This window comes from Micromys minutus (genome assembly GCF_963924665.1).
Source record: "Micromys minutus genome assembly, chromosome: 8".
In the NCBI taxonomy this organism is placed as follows: Eukaryota; Metazoa; Chordata; class Mammalia; order Rodentia; family Muridae; genus Micromys; species Micromys minutus.
Window position 1 is genome coordinate 72,871,329 of NC_137977.1, and position 16,287 is coordinate 72,887,615.

General features: G+C 34.3%; 1 protein-coding gene across 1 annotated transcript in view; it reads right to left on the reverse strand.

Moving 5' to 3' along the window:
• The window catches only part of DOK6 (docking protein 6), a gene marked incomplete at its 3' end in the record, with an annotated part of 474,920 nt that overhangs the window by 183,377 nt on the left and 275,256 nt on the right, over nucleotides 1–16,287 (reverse strand). Inside the window, exon 4 of the mRNA XM_080919798.1 lies at nucleotides 636–755. Within this exon, the coding sequence (XP_080775924.1) occupies nucleotides 636–755 (120 nt within the window). The remainder of the gene's footprint in view (nucleotides 1–635; nucleotides 756–16,287) is intronic.

Consider the following 16,287-nt stretch of genomic DNA (forward strand, 5'->3'; position numbering starts at 1 on the left):
CTAGTTATCAAGAGATAAGAGACACAACTATGAATTTAAATACTGTAGTAGGTAAACACAAAAGTAAACTTCTCACCAAGAGACTTACTAGCAAAATACTCTATGGGTTTAATATCCAGATAAACCAAATGTGTTAATATAAACTGTGATCTATATCAAACATCAAAGATAAAAGAATGTTATTCATTCTAAAGCAATATATACAAAACATAATGATTTCATAACTTTTTATACATGTGGTTTTGTCAATAATAAGAAAACAGGGATTTGGATTGAACCTTGGAACTTTCTATAGCTGCGACCTCATCAAGACAATTCTTAATCATGTGTTTATAAGTTTGCTTTCTTCTTTTCCAACTTTTTATTAATTCTTAGAGAATCCATATATTGCATTTTGATTATTCTCACTCCCCTCCTCCTACTCTTCCCAGGTTCACTTTGCGTCCATAAATACCAAACTTTGGGTCCTCATTTATTTTTCAGTGTGTTATTTTTAATTTGTTTTGCTCATATACTCTTGAGTATGTGGTTTTCACAGAGTTTACTTATGACCCTTAAAGAAAACAAACTCCTGTAAAGATGAATTGTCTTCTCCAGTGTCAGCCCACCTGACAGAAGAGTAGGTACTTACTCACCATTCTGTTCCCGCTGCACCCCAGCTGCCAGCAGGTCAGGCTCTCCGAGACTGATATCATTCAACCTTGTCCCCAGGCATTCCATGCAAAGGTGCTTGCACCACTCCTCAGCCTCCAGCTCTGCAAATAAGTACACATGTTAGGATAGGGAAAGTGTAGTTCAATGAATGTTTCCTTAACTTTCCTCCAAGACCTGATAAGAACTGGACAAAGAAAGCTATACTGAAGAAATAAAATTCTTATAGTTGTTTCTCATTACTTTGTTTTAATTTTTTGTGGGGTGTTTGTGTGTGTATGTGTGTGTGTGTGTGTGTGTGTGTGTGTGTGTGTGTGTGTGTTTGTGTGTGTGTGCTCATGCGTGCATGCCCAGAAGAAGACATCAGATTCTGTGGTGTTGGAGTTATAGACAGTTGTAGACTACGTAATGTGCATGCTAAGAACTGAACTAAAGTCCCCTGAAAAAGAAGAATATTTGTGGCAGAACAGGCGTTCAGACCATCTGCCACCAGGAACACTGGAGATCCAGGGACACAGGCATGCTGAGACGGCATGACGATTAGCCTGGGTGCAGAGAGATCTCTGCAGAAAGATCTCTGCCGAGTGGGAAGAAAGTTAGCCACCCTAACTCCCTGCTTGGTTCAGGGAACCAGTAAACAGGCATTGGGCTGTTCCCAGCCAGTAGAGATCCTTAAACAAGAACAGGAGGAAAAGCATAAAGAATTAGAAGCTTTTAAAGAGGAAACAAGAAAAACACTCAAAGAAATAGAGGAAAACAGAACCAAAGAGAAAAAAGAATGGAAGAAGGAATTTAAAATGGAAATGGACACAATAAAGAAAACACTAAAAGAGACAACTGTAAAGGTAGAAAAACTAAAAAAAGAAATCAGGAGTCACAGATGCAAGCATTTCTAACACACTACAAGAGATGGAAGAGAGAATTGAAAACATAGACAAAACAGTCAGAGAAGATGCAAAAAACAAAAAGCTCCTAACCCAAAATGTCCAGGAGATCAAGGACACAATGAGAAGACCAAACCTAAGGATAATAGGAATAGAAGAGGGCGAAGAATATCAACTAAGAGGCACAGTAAATATCTTCAACAAAATTGTAGAAGAAAACTTCCTTACCTATAAGAATGAGATGACCATGAGCATAAAACAAGCCTACAGAACACCAAATAGGTTGGACCAGAAAAGAAATTCCTCCAGACACATAATAGTCAAAACGCCAAGTGCCCAAAGCAAAGAAAAAATTACTAAAAGCAGTAAGGGAAAAAAGTCATGTAACATATAAAGGCAGACCAATCAGAATCACACCTAACTTTTCAACAGAGACTATGAAAGCTAGAAGATTCTGAACAGCCATCATACAGAACCTAAGAAAACAAGTGCCAGCCCAAGCTGCTATACCCAGCAAAACTCAATCATCATAGATGGAGAGACTAAGATATTCCAAGACAAAGGTGAATTTACACAATATTTAAACACAAACCCAACACTACAATGAATTATAGGGGGAAAACACAGTACAATAAGGGGAACTACATCCTAATAAAAACAAGAAAAGTTGTAAGCAAAAAAACTGAAAGAAGAAAGACATACAGTCACAATTCAACCTCCAAAAGCAAAAATAGGAGGAAACAGCAACCACTATTCCTTGATATCTGTTAACTTAAATGTACTCATTTCCCCCAATAAAAAGATATAGGCATCAGACTGGATACATCAACAAAACCCAGCATTTTTCTGCATACAGTAAACTCATCTAAGAGACAAAGACAGACTATATCTCAGAGTGAAAGGTTGTATAAAAAACTTCCAAGCAAATGGCTCCAAGAAGCAAGCTGGAGTGGCCATTCTAATATTGAATAAAGTAGATTTTCAACTAAAAGTTATCAAAAAAGATAAGGAAGGACACTTTTTACTCATTACAGGGGAAATTTTTCAGTAGGAAGTCTCAATCATTAACATATATGCTCCAAATGCAAAAGCACCAGTATTCATAAAAGGTACCCTAAAAAAGCTCAAAAAAAAAAAAAAAAAAAAACATTGAGTAGTATTCCATTGTGTATATGTACCATAATTTTTGTATCCATTCATCTTCTGGAGGACATCTGGGTTCCTTCCAGACCAGAAACAATGACTTAACCAAATTCTTAAGAAAATGGCTGCATCTAGAGAATATCATCCTGAGTGAGATAACCCAGTCACAAAAGAACAGACATAATATGCAATCACTGATAGTGGGATGGTAACCCCAGAGGCTTGCACTTTCCCAGAAACAACTCATAGACTGTATGCAGTCCAAGAAATAAAGAAAACAAAACAAAACAAAAAAATATTTACAAAACAAGAAAACTTTAACTATTTCCATGTTACACTTTGTTTTACATGTAATTTATGCTCATTGTAACTATTAAGTTTTCAAGGCATACTATCAAACCTTTAAAAAATCATGTACTGACTAAAAAATATATTCATATAGTTTTATGTAAAAATTATGTTAAAATCTGAAAAAAGTACTGACAAAATGTATAATTTTAAGCAAAAAATGTTTAAAATCTGTACATTTATCTTTGTTTAGTAAAATAAAGTTGTTTAAGAAAAACATTGAGCCCCACACAATAATAGTGGGAAACTTTAATACCCCACTCTCACCAATGCACAGATCATGGAAACAAAAACTGAACAAGGACACTGTAAAACTAGCAGAGGTTATGAACCAACTGGAATTAATAAATATATACGGAACATATAATCCTAAAACAAAAGAATACACATTCTTCTCAGCACCTTATGGCACCTTCTTCAAAATAGACCACATATTTGGTCACAAAACAAGCCTCAATAGATATAAGAAGGTGCAAATACTCCCATGCATCCTATCAGATCACCATGGTCTAAGGCTGGTCTTTAATAACAACAAAGACAACTAAAAGCCCATATACAGATGAAAACTAAACAATGCTCTATTAAAGGATAGCAGGGTCAAAGAAAAAATAAAGAAAGAAATTAAGGGTTTTCTAGAGGTCAATGAAAACAAAACACAACAAACCCAAACCTATGGGATGCAATGAAAACAGTACTGAAAGGAAAACTCAAAGTGCTGAGTGCTTCCAAAAACAAACTGGCAGGAGCATACACCAGCCACTTTACAACACAGCTGAAAGCTCTAGAAGAAAAAAAAGCAGACCGACCCAAGAGGAGTACACAGCAAGAAATAATCAAAGGTAGGAAAGAAATAGATCAAACAGAAACAAAAAGAACCATTTAAAAAATCAACAAAACCAAGGGATGGTTCTTTTAGAAAATTAACAAGATTGAGGGAAAACAGAGAGTATCCTAATTAATAAAATCAGAGATGAAAGTGGAGAAATAACAACTGAAACTGAGGAAATTCAAGAAATCATCAGATCATAAGACAAAAACTTATACTCAACAAAGCTGCAAAATGTGGAAGAAATGGATGAATTGCTAGACTGATAAAAGTTACTAAAGCTAAACCAGGTCCAGATAAACCAACTCAATAATCCAATAACACCTAAAGAAATAGAAGCAGTCATCAAAAATCCCCCCAACCAAAATAGCCCAGGTCCAAATGTGTTCAGTGCAGAATTTTATCAGACATTTATTGATAACATATTAAAATTATTCTCCAAACTCTTCCACATAATAGAATCAGATGGAACACTACCTCATTTTTTGAGGCTACAATAACCCTAGTTCCTAAACCACACAAAGACCCTACGAGGAAAGAAAAGTTCAGTACAACCACAATTATGAACATTGATGCAAAAACTCAACAAGATCCTTTCAAACCATATCCAAGAACACATCAAAATGATCATTCACCATGATCAAGTAGGCTTCATTGCTGGGAAGCAAGGGTGGTTTAATATATGGAATTAATCAATGTAATCCACCATATAAACAAACTCAAAAAAAAAAAAAAAAACCACACACACACACACACACACACACATTGTCATCTCACTAGATGCTGAGAAAGCATTTTATAAAATCCAACACCCCTTCATGTTAATGTGCTTGGAAAGAAGAGGAATCCAAGGTCCAAATTTAAACATAATAAAAAGAATATACAGCAAACAAACATCCAACATCAAACCAAACAGTGGGTAACTTAAAGCAATCCCACTAAAATCAGGGACTCGACAAGGCTGCCCACTCTCCCTTTACCTATTCACCATAGTACTTGAAGTCCTGGCAGAAACAATTAGTCAGAAAAATTAAATTAAGGCAAACAAATTGGAAAGGAAGAAGAAAAAAACCTCACTATTTGCAGATGACATTATAGTGTATTTAAGTGACCACACAAATTCCACCAGAGTACATCTACAGCTTTTAAACAAATACAGCAAAGTGGCAGGACATAAAATTAACTCAAACAAATCAGCTGCCTTCTTCTATTCAAAGGACAGACTTGTGTAGAAAGATATTAGGGAAAAGATACCCTTCACAATAGTCACAAAAACTATGAAATACCTTGGTGTGACTCTAATTAAGCAAGTGAAGAACCTGTATGACAAGAACTTCAAACTTCTAAAGAAGAAAATCAAGGAATATTTCAGAAAACAGAAAGATCATCCATGCTCATGGATTGGAAGGATCAACATTGTAAAAATGGCCAATTTACCAAAAGCAATCTACAGATTCAATGCAATGCCCATCAAAATACCAACCCAATTCTTTATTGAGTTGGAAAGAGCATTGTGTAATTTCATCTAGAATAACAAAAGACCTCGAATAGCAAAATCCATCCTCAACAACCAGAAAACATCTTCGGAAATAACCATCCCTGACCTCAAACTATATTACAAGGCAATGTGCTAAAAACTGCATATTATTGGTATAGAAATAGGCACGTGGATCAATAGTATAGAATAGAAGATTCAGAAATGAGCCCTCACCTATAAGGTCACCTTAATTTTGACAAAGGAGCTGTAAACATTCAATGGATAAAGGACAGCCTATTCAACAAATGGTGTTGGTCCAACTGGCACACAGCATGCAAAAGAATGAAAATAGATGCTTTCTTATCTCCTTATACAAAGTTCAAGTGCACATGGGTCAAAGATCTCCACATTAAAGCAGGTACACTGAAACCATTAGATGAGAAAGTAGGGAAAAACCTTAGAACACATAGGCACAGGAGAAAATTTCCTGAACAGAAGACCAATGGCTCCTGCTCTAAGGTCAAAGATTGACAAATGGGACTTAATGAGATTGCAAAGTTTCTGTAAGGCTAAGGACACTGTCAGAAAAACAAAAAGGCAGCCAACAGAGTGAGAGAAGACCTTTATCTACCCTACATCAAATAGAGTCCTAATATCCAAGGTATACAAAGAACTCAAGAAGCTAGACACCAGAGAATCAAACAACCCTAATAAAATGGGGTACAAAGTTAAACAAAAAGTTCTCCCTTGAGGAATATCAAATGGCTGAGTAGCATCTAAAGAAGTGCTGGACATCATTAGCCATCAGGGAAATACAAGTTAAAACAACCCTGAGAATCTATCTCACACTAGTCAGATTGGCCAAGATCAAAAATTGAAATGACAGCAGATGCTGGTGAGGATGGGGAGAAAGAACACTTTTCCACTGTTGGTGGGGTTATAATCTGGTACAACCACTCTGGAAATTAGTCTGGCAATTCCTCAGAAAATTGGACATAATACTATCTGAATACCCAGTAATTCCACCTGGGCATTACCCCAAAGAAGTCTCTATATACAACAAGGACACATGTGCTACAATGTTCATAACAGCTCTATTTATAATAGCCAGAAGCCGAAAAAAAACCCAGATGTCCTTCAGTAGATGAATGGATACAAAAATTTTGGTACACTTACACAATGGAGTACTACTCAGCCATCAGAAACAATGACTTAACCAAATTCTTAAGAAAATGGTTGCATCTAGCGAATATCATCCTGAGTGAGGTAACCCAGTCAGAAAAGACCAGACATAATATGCAGTCACTGATAATTGGATACTAACCCCAGAAAGCTCTGAATACCCCCCAAAAAACTCAAAGATTGTGTGAATTTCAAGAAAAAAAAAAACGAAATGAAAAAACCATCATGTTTACTCCTTACATAGCAAGAAAACTTTGACTAATTCCAGGTTAGATCCTGTTTTCCATGTACCTTATGCTCATTGTAACTAGTGGGATCTTAATGCACACTATAAAACCTTAAAAAAAAAGCTAAGCAATGACAAAAATTTATTCGTATACTTTTATGTAAAAAGCTTATAATTTGCATATTTATCTTTGTTTTTTTAAAATAAAGTTCTTCAATAAAAAAAAAAAAAAGAAGCATATATGCCTGACTACTAAGTTAGCCATCTTTCTCGTCTCTAATCACATTTTTTTTGCAAGACATTCTAGGCAGTTTTATATATTACTCATATTGTTACTCATTCTAGACTATCTTAGAATGAGTTTTTGACATAAATTTCTTCACATAGTAATTTAAATATATGGAACTATGCACATCAACTGTTTAAAGAAAAACTATATGAATCATGTGGCTCTTTGCCAGATTTGCTTCTGAAGTGTGTGGCCTGAAGGTCAAATCCTCAACTGAATGGAATTTTAATGGGTCATGAATCTGCCATAGAATAGTACTTATTTTGTATGTATTGGTATTCCTTTATTGAAGAGTGTGGGGGTGTCATGATATTGTCATGATTTCTATGTAAAATGTGTTTATGAGCTCATATATTTGAACACTTAGTCCTTTGTGGCACTATTTGGTGAGGCTATGCAACCTTTTGGGATTAAGCGACCCTTTCACAGGGGTCACCTAAGATCATCTTCATATCAGATATTTATATTATGATTCATAATGGCAGCAATATTATAGTTATCTAGTAGCAAAAAATAATTTTATGATTAGGGATCACAACACAAGAAACTGTAGTAAGGGGTCAAAGTATCAGGAGGATTGAGAACAACTCCTTTAGAATATTTGATCCTGTTATAGGAAGTTGATTGTCTGAAGATGGCCCTTGAGAATTTAAATGGTGTTACTTTCATCAGCCAGAGGCCTCTAATTTTTAGTTAGCATCATATAACAAAAATCTACCCTGCATTCTCATCACTGAGGTGACCATGACTTCAAAATTGTGATAGATTGATAGATACCTTCTGAACCCTAAGACAAAATATTAGTCCTTCATTTCAGTCAAGTTTTATGTCAGAGTAATAATAAAAAATGACTACTACACACATACAATATATCTTTCCAATCACTTAACCACTGGTCAGACCATTATTCTTGTTTGTATTAGTTTACGACTTCTTTATATTCACAACACTGCTTATTAATTGGTATAAATACCAGAATTTCTTTCATATTTCCAGAATCCTTGGGCTTTCATTTGCATGAGTTACTAATGCTCTAACATGAGATCATTATAGAAGAGAATTCAGGCTGATGAGGGTATAGGAGTCAAGTAGCCAAATTACTTCTTTGGAAAAGACATAAGCTTAATATTTGGAAACAGTCACTAACATTATCATAGAGAAAAAATGAAGCAAAACTTTTGCATTGGCACATGCACAGAGAAGTTTTTGACTTTTCCTTGAAGCATACATCTGCACTGGAATTATGTAATATAGATTTCCATCAAAACTCTTGCTCTTTGTGGATGACACTTCAACCTTTGGCTTGACATTTTAAACTCCCGATAAAATGTTATCTGTGGCAGGTTTTCTTGACTGCAAAAATTTAAAAATTAACTTCAAGTGGCTAACTCCAGAAAAGTCACATGATGCTTTCCTCCTGAGTTTGGTCACAATGTCAAGGTGATTTGTCAAGGTGACTCAAAGACAGATTTGCTGCTTCTATTGTGTTTTATGTTAACCACAACTTTCACTAGAACAGAAAGCAGGAAGATCCTCTATCATACCTCCTAATGAAATCAATTCTCTGATAATTTAATAATGAGAGGTGATTTATCTACCCTTGGTACTGTTGCGATACTTCAGTATTTATGATTATTTTGTATGTGCCTTATTAGAGCTAGATTTCTGCTGGACTCTGAATGTTGATATGTTGGTCATTTAAAGAGTATTTACCAGAAACTAGTAATCTCCTTTCTTCATGGCTGAAGACACAAAGATAATAGTAACTAAGTATCAAAAATTTCATGGACACTTTCAAGACCCTATCTATTACTTCTAGAATCTGCTGAAGATCTTCAAGTTATTACCTGAAACCAGCAGTTACCTTGAATTCCAGAAGCAAGGAAGCTTGTAAGTAGATCAGTTCCTTATGAAACTGCTCTTCTTAAGTAAGAACACCTACCACTTAAGGGGAATAAATGCCACTCAATGAAACAACTGCACAGGAATGAGAACAGCTGTGCCATAATGTGACCAATTGCTCCATAATGCAAAGAAATAAATATCCATAATGCAACAGTAACCATTTCAGGATAAAAAATGGCTTTTTTCCTTCAAATGTTTCTTATAGCATCCTTAGCAGCAGCAGCAGCAACAGCAACAACAACAGCAACATCATCATCATCATCATCATCATCATCATCATCATCATCATCATCAGCAGCAGCAGCAGCAGCAGCAGCAGCAACAACAACAACAACAGCAGCAGCATCAGCAGTAGCAGCCACAACAAATTCCAGACCACAGTCAGACCAAGCCTGTACTTATGCATGGCCCTGTTTTGGTTCTTTCTTGTTTAATCCAATAGCTATTCTAATTCTCCACAAATGAAGAGAAAGATTATAGTTCCATCTTCCTACATTATGGCATTGAGTCTTAAATTTATTTCTTGTCTTCAATGTTGCTGTTTTCCTTTGCTTTCTGGGAATCAGCTGCAGTATATAATTTATTAGGATCACCCTCTCCTCAGAATAGAGCTTCTTGCTTGGGACTCTGGTAACCCATTCAAATCGGTTTTGAGTTGTGATGTGGGATGAAAGTTGTACTACTTAACCAAAACCTTATGTTCACATAAGCATGAATAGGAGGTTATTTCCTAGAACATGGGCCTCTTTTGTGGTTGCAATAATGAGAAAAGTAATGTCCCTTCCTCTAGCCAGCATTATGGATAATGAAGCTATTTTGTTGTTGTTCTTAAGTACGGTCTATGTGTTGAAATATTTTGTGTAGATTAGTTTATTTTGTTATTTTACTTAACTAGTATTTTTCTGTGACATCTATGTTTCATAAGAACCCATGCCCTTGTGTGAGTTAGAAATGTGCTTTATGACTAGGCAATATTTTGTCTCTCTGTATCTCTTCCTCTTTCTGTGTATACATATTTTATTTTTATTTTTTTATGAAGCTGAAGTTTATTATAAATGGAATTGCTATAGACCATTTGACATTTGTTTTACATGTCAAACTTCTTAGTCTACACATAATGTGCCAATAAATAAATTCCTTTGTGGCTGAAGAGACATTAATTGTTTGACAATGTTTTTTTTTCCTATTTTTCTCTGCATGAAAGGAGTGATTTCTTTTTTTTTTTTTTCATTAAGTGCCTTTAACCAATTAGTGTGTGATTTAACTTAAGCTCTCAACTCTATACTAGAAATTCAAATATTTCATGATGGAGTAAGTTAAGAAATTTTCTGATGTTAAAAAAAAGAACAGTGTATGGGAATAGCAAGACAAGAGGGAAAGGTGAAAGAAGTGAGAAAAAATTTCCCCTTTCCATGTGAGGGCAAATCAAAATGGTGTACCAATATATTCATTCATGTCTGGGCATCTGTTTATTTTGCTTTCTCTCTACTGAGTTCTAAGGCAGTGAGACTGCCTCCCTTTTAGTAAAGAAAAATGTCTTTACATGGAGGGTCCTAATAAAGGAGTTTTGAGTAAATGAATATTTTCAAGCTTTATTGCTTTCATTATATCTGAGCTTAAGATAATGACATTAAAGTTAAATGATCCAAAATGTGATATACTTAAAAAAAGAATTCTATCAAATTTATAGAAATGTCTCTATCAGATAGAACTTCCATTGCAGAATTAAAAAGCATGGTATTGGTCACAGCCAAGAGCAATTTTATGTGGCAATCCTAAATCATTGTAACCAGTCCTCATTGCATTTAGCTTGTAAGGCAAGTTTTACTGAAGAACAGGTAAAGTACTCTTGTTATTTTCTTCGCATCCCACAATTTTAATTGTATCATTTTTTCATAGTTTTCTATGATTGGGTGATCAATGTTGTCTTCATATTTATTGAAGTATTAAATATATCCTTTCTTTAATCTGAAGAAAATATTTCTCTGCAGACTATTCCTTAGCAAATATAAGTATTTCCTCATTTATATGTAAAATATAAAAAGTTGAATACATTTTGGTGAATGTCCCATTCTTACAAAAAGTTCATCACACTTAAAACATGAATACCACTTCAGCAGACACCAAGTGACTGTGTCTCTGTTTAGCACATAGAAAATAGCATTTTAATCAGTGTCAGATATAAGAACTGATCTGATAGGAGGAGTGAAGAATATGGGGTACTTTTATTTTGTCCTCTTTTGATTTTTTCCATAAAATTAACTCCCTTATTTTTTCTTTAAAATTTGGCTAAAATATATTCTTTTTTAACTTTATTTTAAAAAACAAAGATAAATGTACAGATTTTTAAGCATTTTTGCATAAAAGTACACAAACACATTTATAATAAGGTTGTAATTAAGTATTTGTGGGTACCTAAACATACGCATATGTATATATGTAACAATAATATAGGAAAAGAGGTTATTAATTGGAGGAGATAGGAGAGAAACTGGGAGGGGTTGTAGGAAAAAAAGGGGGATGTGATACAGTTCTATTTTAATTAAAATATATTCTTTTTTTTTTTTTTTCTTGATCTTCACATAGTCTGTGGGTTTTTTTTCTGGGGTGTTCAGGGCTTCCTGGGGTTAGTATCCCATTATCAGTGACTGCATATTATGTCTGTTCTTTTTGACTGGGTTATCTCACTCAGGATGATATTCTCTAGATGCATCAATTTTCTTAAGAATTTCGTTAGGCCATTGTTTCTGATAGCTGAGTAGTACTGCATTGTGTAAATGTACCACAATTTTTGTATCCATTCACCTACTGAAGGACATCTGGGTTCTTTCCAGCTTCTGGCTATTATAAATAGAGCTGCAATAAACATTGTGGTGCATGTATCTTTGTTGTATATTGGAGTGTCTCTGGGGTATATTCCCAGAAGTGGAATAGCTGGGTCTTCAGGTAGTACTATATCCATTTTTCTGAGGAACCGCCAGACTGATTTCCAGAGTGGTTGTATCAGTTTACAACCCCAACAACAGTAGAGAAGTGTTCCTCTTTCTCCACATCCATGCCAGCATCTATTGTCCTCTGAGTATTGCATCTTGGCCAATCTGACTGGTGTGAGGTGGAATCTCAGGGTTGTTTTGATTTGCACTTCCCTGATGGCTTAGGATGTTGAGCATTTTCCTAGATGTTTCTCAGCCATTCAATATTCCTCAATTGAGAAATTTTTCTTTAAGTCTGTACCCCATTTTTTAGTAGGGTTGTTTGATTCTCTGGTATCTTGCTTTTTGAGTTCTTTGTATACCTTGGATATTAGGACTCATTCTGATGTGGGCTTGGTAAATATCTATTTCGACTCTGTTGACTGCCATTTTGGTTTCATAATAGTGTCTTTAGCCTTACAGAAACTTTGCAATCTCTTTAAGTCCCATTTGTTAATCTTTGACCTTAGAGCTCGAGCTATTAGTGTTCTGTTCAGGAAATTTTTCTCCTGTGCCTATGAGTTCTAAGTTTTTCCCTACTTTCTCATCTAATAGTTTCAGTATACATGGTTTAATGTGAAGATCTTTGATCCACTTGCACTTGAACTTTGTACAAGGGGATAAGAAAGGGTCTATTTTCATTCTTCTGCATGCTGAGTGCCAGTTGGACCAACACCATTTGTTGAATATGCTGTCCTTTTTCCATTGAATGTTTACAGCTCCTTTGTCAAAAATATACTCTTTATTCAGATCTCTAGATCCAATTAGGATGTAGTACTATTGTCTATTTGCAGTTCTGTGTTATATTTTATTGAAGCCCAAATGCTACTGACATACTTTCTGCCTTTTCCAACCATGATAGTTAAATATATAGGTTTGTAACAAAGTCTCTTGATTTATTGTATTGAAAGCATAGTATAGCACATAAAAATGGACAGTGGTAAGTATATGTATCACACATAAGTAGAAGCGATTATCAATTATTTTATGAATATTGAATAAAACTTCTTTATCCATATGAACATAATACGTAAATAAAAGTTTTTATGGAAAGTTTTGAAACAATGTTGAATATGATGTGGGCCTTATAATATTCACCTAACATTGCTGACTTATTTAGATTAGAAGAATCTTTGCATAGGAAAGAAAAATAATCAAATGTCTTTCTCAACCAAATGACAGGGTGCTAACTATCACACAGTCAATTTTTTTAAATTTTATTTTCTATATTTTTGGCTTTATTAAAGATATTTATTCCTTCATGGAAATGATATATAAATTATGTGATTTGACATGTAATAAACTAGTAATCAGAGTTTTATGTTCAATTTAGACACAGTGAAATTTCTGAGATAGGTCAACAGAGTTTGAACATAGTAAGTTACTACTTAAGTGTATACAACTTTTTATCAAGATAGTCACATTTTTTTTTGGCTTACCAGAAGCTTGATAAAGCAAAGCTTTCAAATCACTATGAGAAACCTTAGTCTGTTAGTTTTTTTTTATGTTTTTCATTTTAAAAATTGTAAGAAATAGGTTTGGCTCCCAGACATTCAACAAGAATGTAACTACTTATTTTCTAGCTTAACAAATGACAAATAGCAGCAATTGACTGACCAATCAAATGTGGTATTCTGCTGTCTGACATTAATGCATTGCACAGCACTTTGATGTAGAGGTTAGCAAATGACACAACAACTTAGAGCTACTGAAAGAACAAAAGAACAGAAATTAACACATTTAACTGCTGTGGAAATAATTTTACAGGAGTCTATTTATGGTTATACATGTGTGTGTATCTGAGCATCCATATGTTTCTCTATGTACATGAATGGTTATGCTCTTATACACATGTATGGATGTATATGTGTGATTTTTGGTGTATGTTTTAGAGATGGGAGTATGATGTTGAAGCATTATCTCAATGGAAGTTGGGAACATGTGAGCAAGTGACAGATTTGTTTTTTTCTGATTCACATGGCAATAACTTTTGAACAGGTTCAATGATCTCTTAAAATGAAAAATAGTAATTAGAACTTTTGTATTATAGAAATATAAAGAGATTCTTTTAAGTCATCTGGGTCAATAGATGATTTAATAAATGTATATTTTTTGATTATTGTGAAACATCAATATATCTGATTGTCCTCCTAGTAATAATGAATATCTAACATTGATCCAATGCTTCGATATACAAAATCTTTATAAATATTGTCCAGAGGCTCACTAAATTAGACTCATTTTTACATATTTTCTAAGGTATTTCAGAATGTATTTTATCACTAAGACAATGGTTTATTTGCATTCTCAGTGTCAAGGTCTCCATTGATGTCACTGCATTTAATAACCTGTGTGCTTGTATCTATAGTGTTCTAAATTTTACTTCTGGCTGCTTAGTCAAACATACTTAGTCACTGTGGTTAATGTTCTATTCCTCAGAGACTAATTATTAATTTAAATCATAAAAAATATTATGGCAAAATCCATGCAATTATACCATGTGATCCTCTTTTTTTGAAATAAAAGCATGTGAGTATTGGTTTTCATATCACTCTTGTCACTTTCTCTCAAAGATTCTGTTCTTCATATTCTTAGATAACAAGTCATATGGAAAATAAGTAGTAAATGTATGTAGTCATGATCTTTAAAAATCAACTTCCATATTAAGAAATATCTGAAATAGCTTTTTATATTTGAACAGATCAGTGAGAAAAAAGGTGCATTCATCCATCAAAGAGATTAAAAAGGAATTGTCAAAAGTCACATAAAACTCATATATTGGTACTTGTCGATAACTAAAATTCCATCACACATTTATGCATGTATAGTTCCATCATTTAATTGTAGGGGCAAAGGAGTGTTTAAAATGTATATATTTGTTTTTTAACATGTTTTCAAATATTGGTAGTGGAGAACATACCATCTGTAAGATAGGCACCATTTTCTCTACTCATTATCCAATAGGATATTAGTCATTATCACTATTGCTAGAGTCTCATTTTTATAGCATCTTTGGGTTTCAGTCAAAGATAGTGGAAAGAATGAACTATTGGCAAAAAAATGGTCTATCAACATTTTAAATCAGAAAACTGAAGTTTATTTACACAAAAGCAAAACATTGATTCTCACCATTCTGTATTGTTCTATATTCTGAGATATAAGAAGTTGAATGTTTTAGTCAGTGTTTCTACTCCTGCACAGAATATCGTGACCAAGAAGCAAGATGGGGAGGGAAGGATTTATTTAGCTTACACTTTCCACATTGCTGATTTACCACCTGGAAAAGATCTAGAATCACTTAGAAAACAATATCTGAGGATGTCTGTTGAGAAGCTTTCTAGACTAAGTTGATTGATTGATATTGGGAGACTAATTCTAAAAGTGAGTGGCTTGAGAACAGGACCTAACATAAGTGTGATTATCATCAATATATAGGTTATCACCAATATATAGAATAGGCTTCTGAGAATATCTAGAAATATATAAAAAGCAATCTGAGAATTAGCAATCATCCTTCTCCACTTACTAGTGCAGATGCTATATGACCAGGATTTTATGGTTTTGCTGCTATGTCTTCCCCTTTCCTGCTATGATGAAATGTATATTTCTTAAATCGTAATTTAAAATAATTTCTTCCTCTCCTAAATTACTTTTCATAAGGTTATAGCAATAAGGAATGTCATTATGAAGTGAATAAGGGCTTTTGTGTTCTTGCTCTTTGCTCTCTTTTGGTCTTTTGCTCTCCCCCCTACCCCTTCTTTCTCCATTCCCTTCAACCCCCTCTCTCCACCTGCTCATGGCTGGCCTCTGCTTCTCTACTCTTCTCTTCTTTTTCTCTGCCTCTACTACCCTCTTAACTCCCCTCCCCATGGTCTGAATAAACTTTATTCTGTACTATTAAAAAACAAGAAGTTAAGAAGGATTAAGGACTTTAAAGAAACCTCTATAGTATTACCTTCAAAACTGTAAATTATATTAGTTTCTTTGGTCAGTTTTCATTTATGTTCTTTACCAATAGATTTAGGTTGTGCTGTTGTAAGAACTGACCCAGGATTCTTGGGATTTCTTCAGGTTTATAAATATTCTCATTAATTTTTTGGGAATATAATACAATTTGTTCTTGGTCATATTCAACATTCATTCTCCAACTCTTCCAATATCTACGTTCCATTTCTCTCCCATCCCACTATTTTGTTTGTTTGTTTGTATTTCTCATAAACACACATTAGTGCTACTAAAATATTCTTGAATGTGTGGTCTTCCTCTGGACTATGGAGGCTAAACATATCGTCACCCCCTCTCTGTGCAGCTATCATTTTCACTACCTGTTTGTTCTCAGTGTACTTCTCCATGCTGGGACTTGGCTGGCTTTGTGCACTCTGTC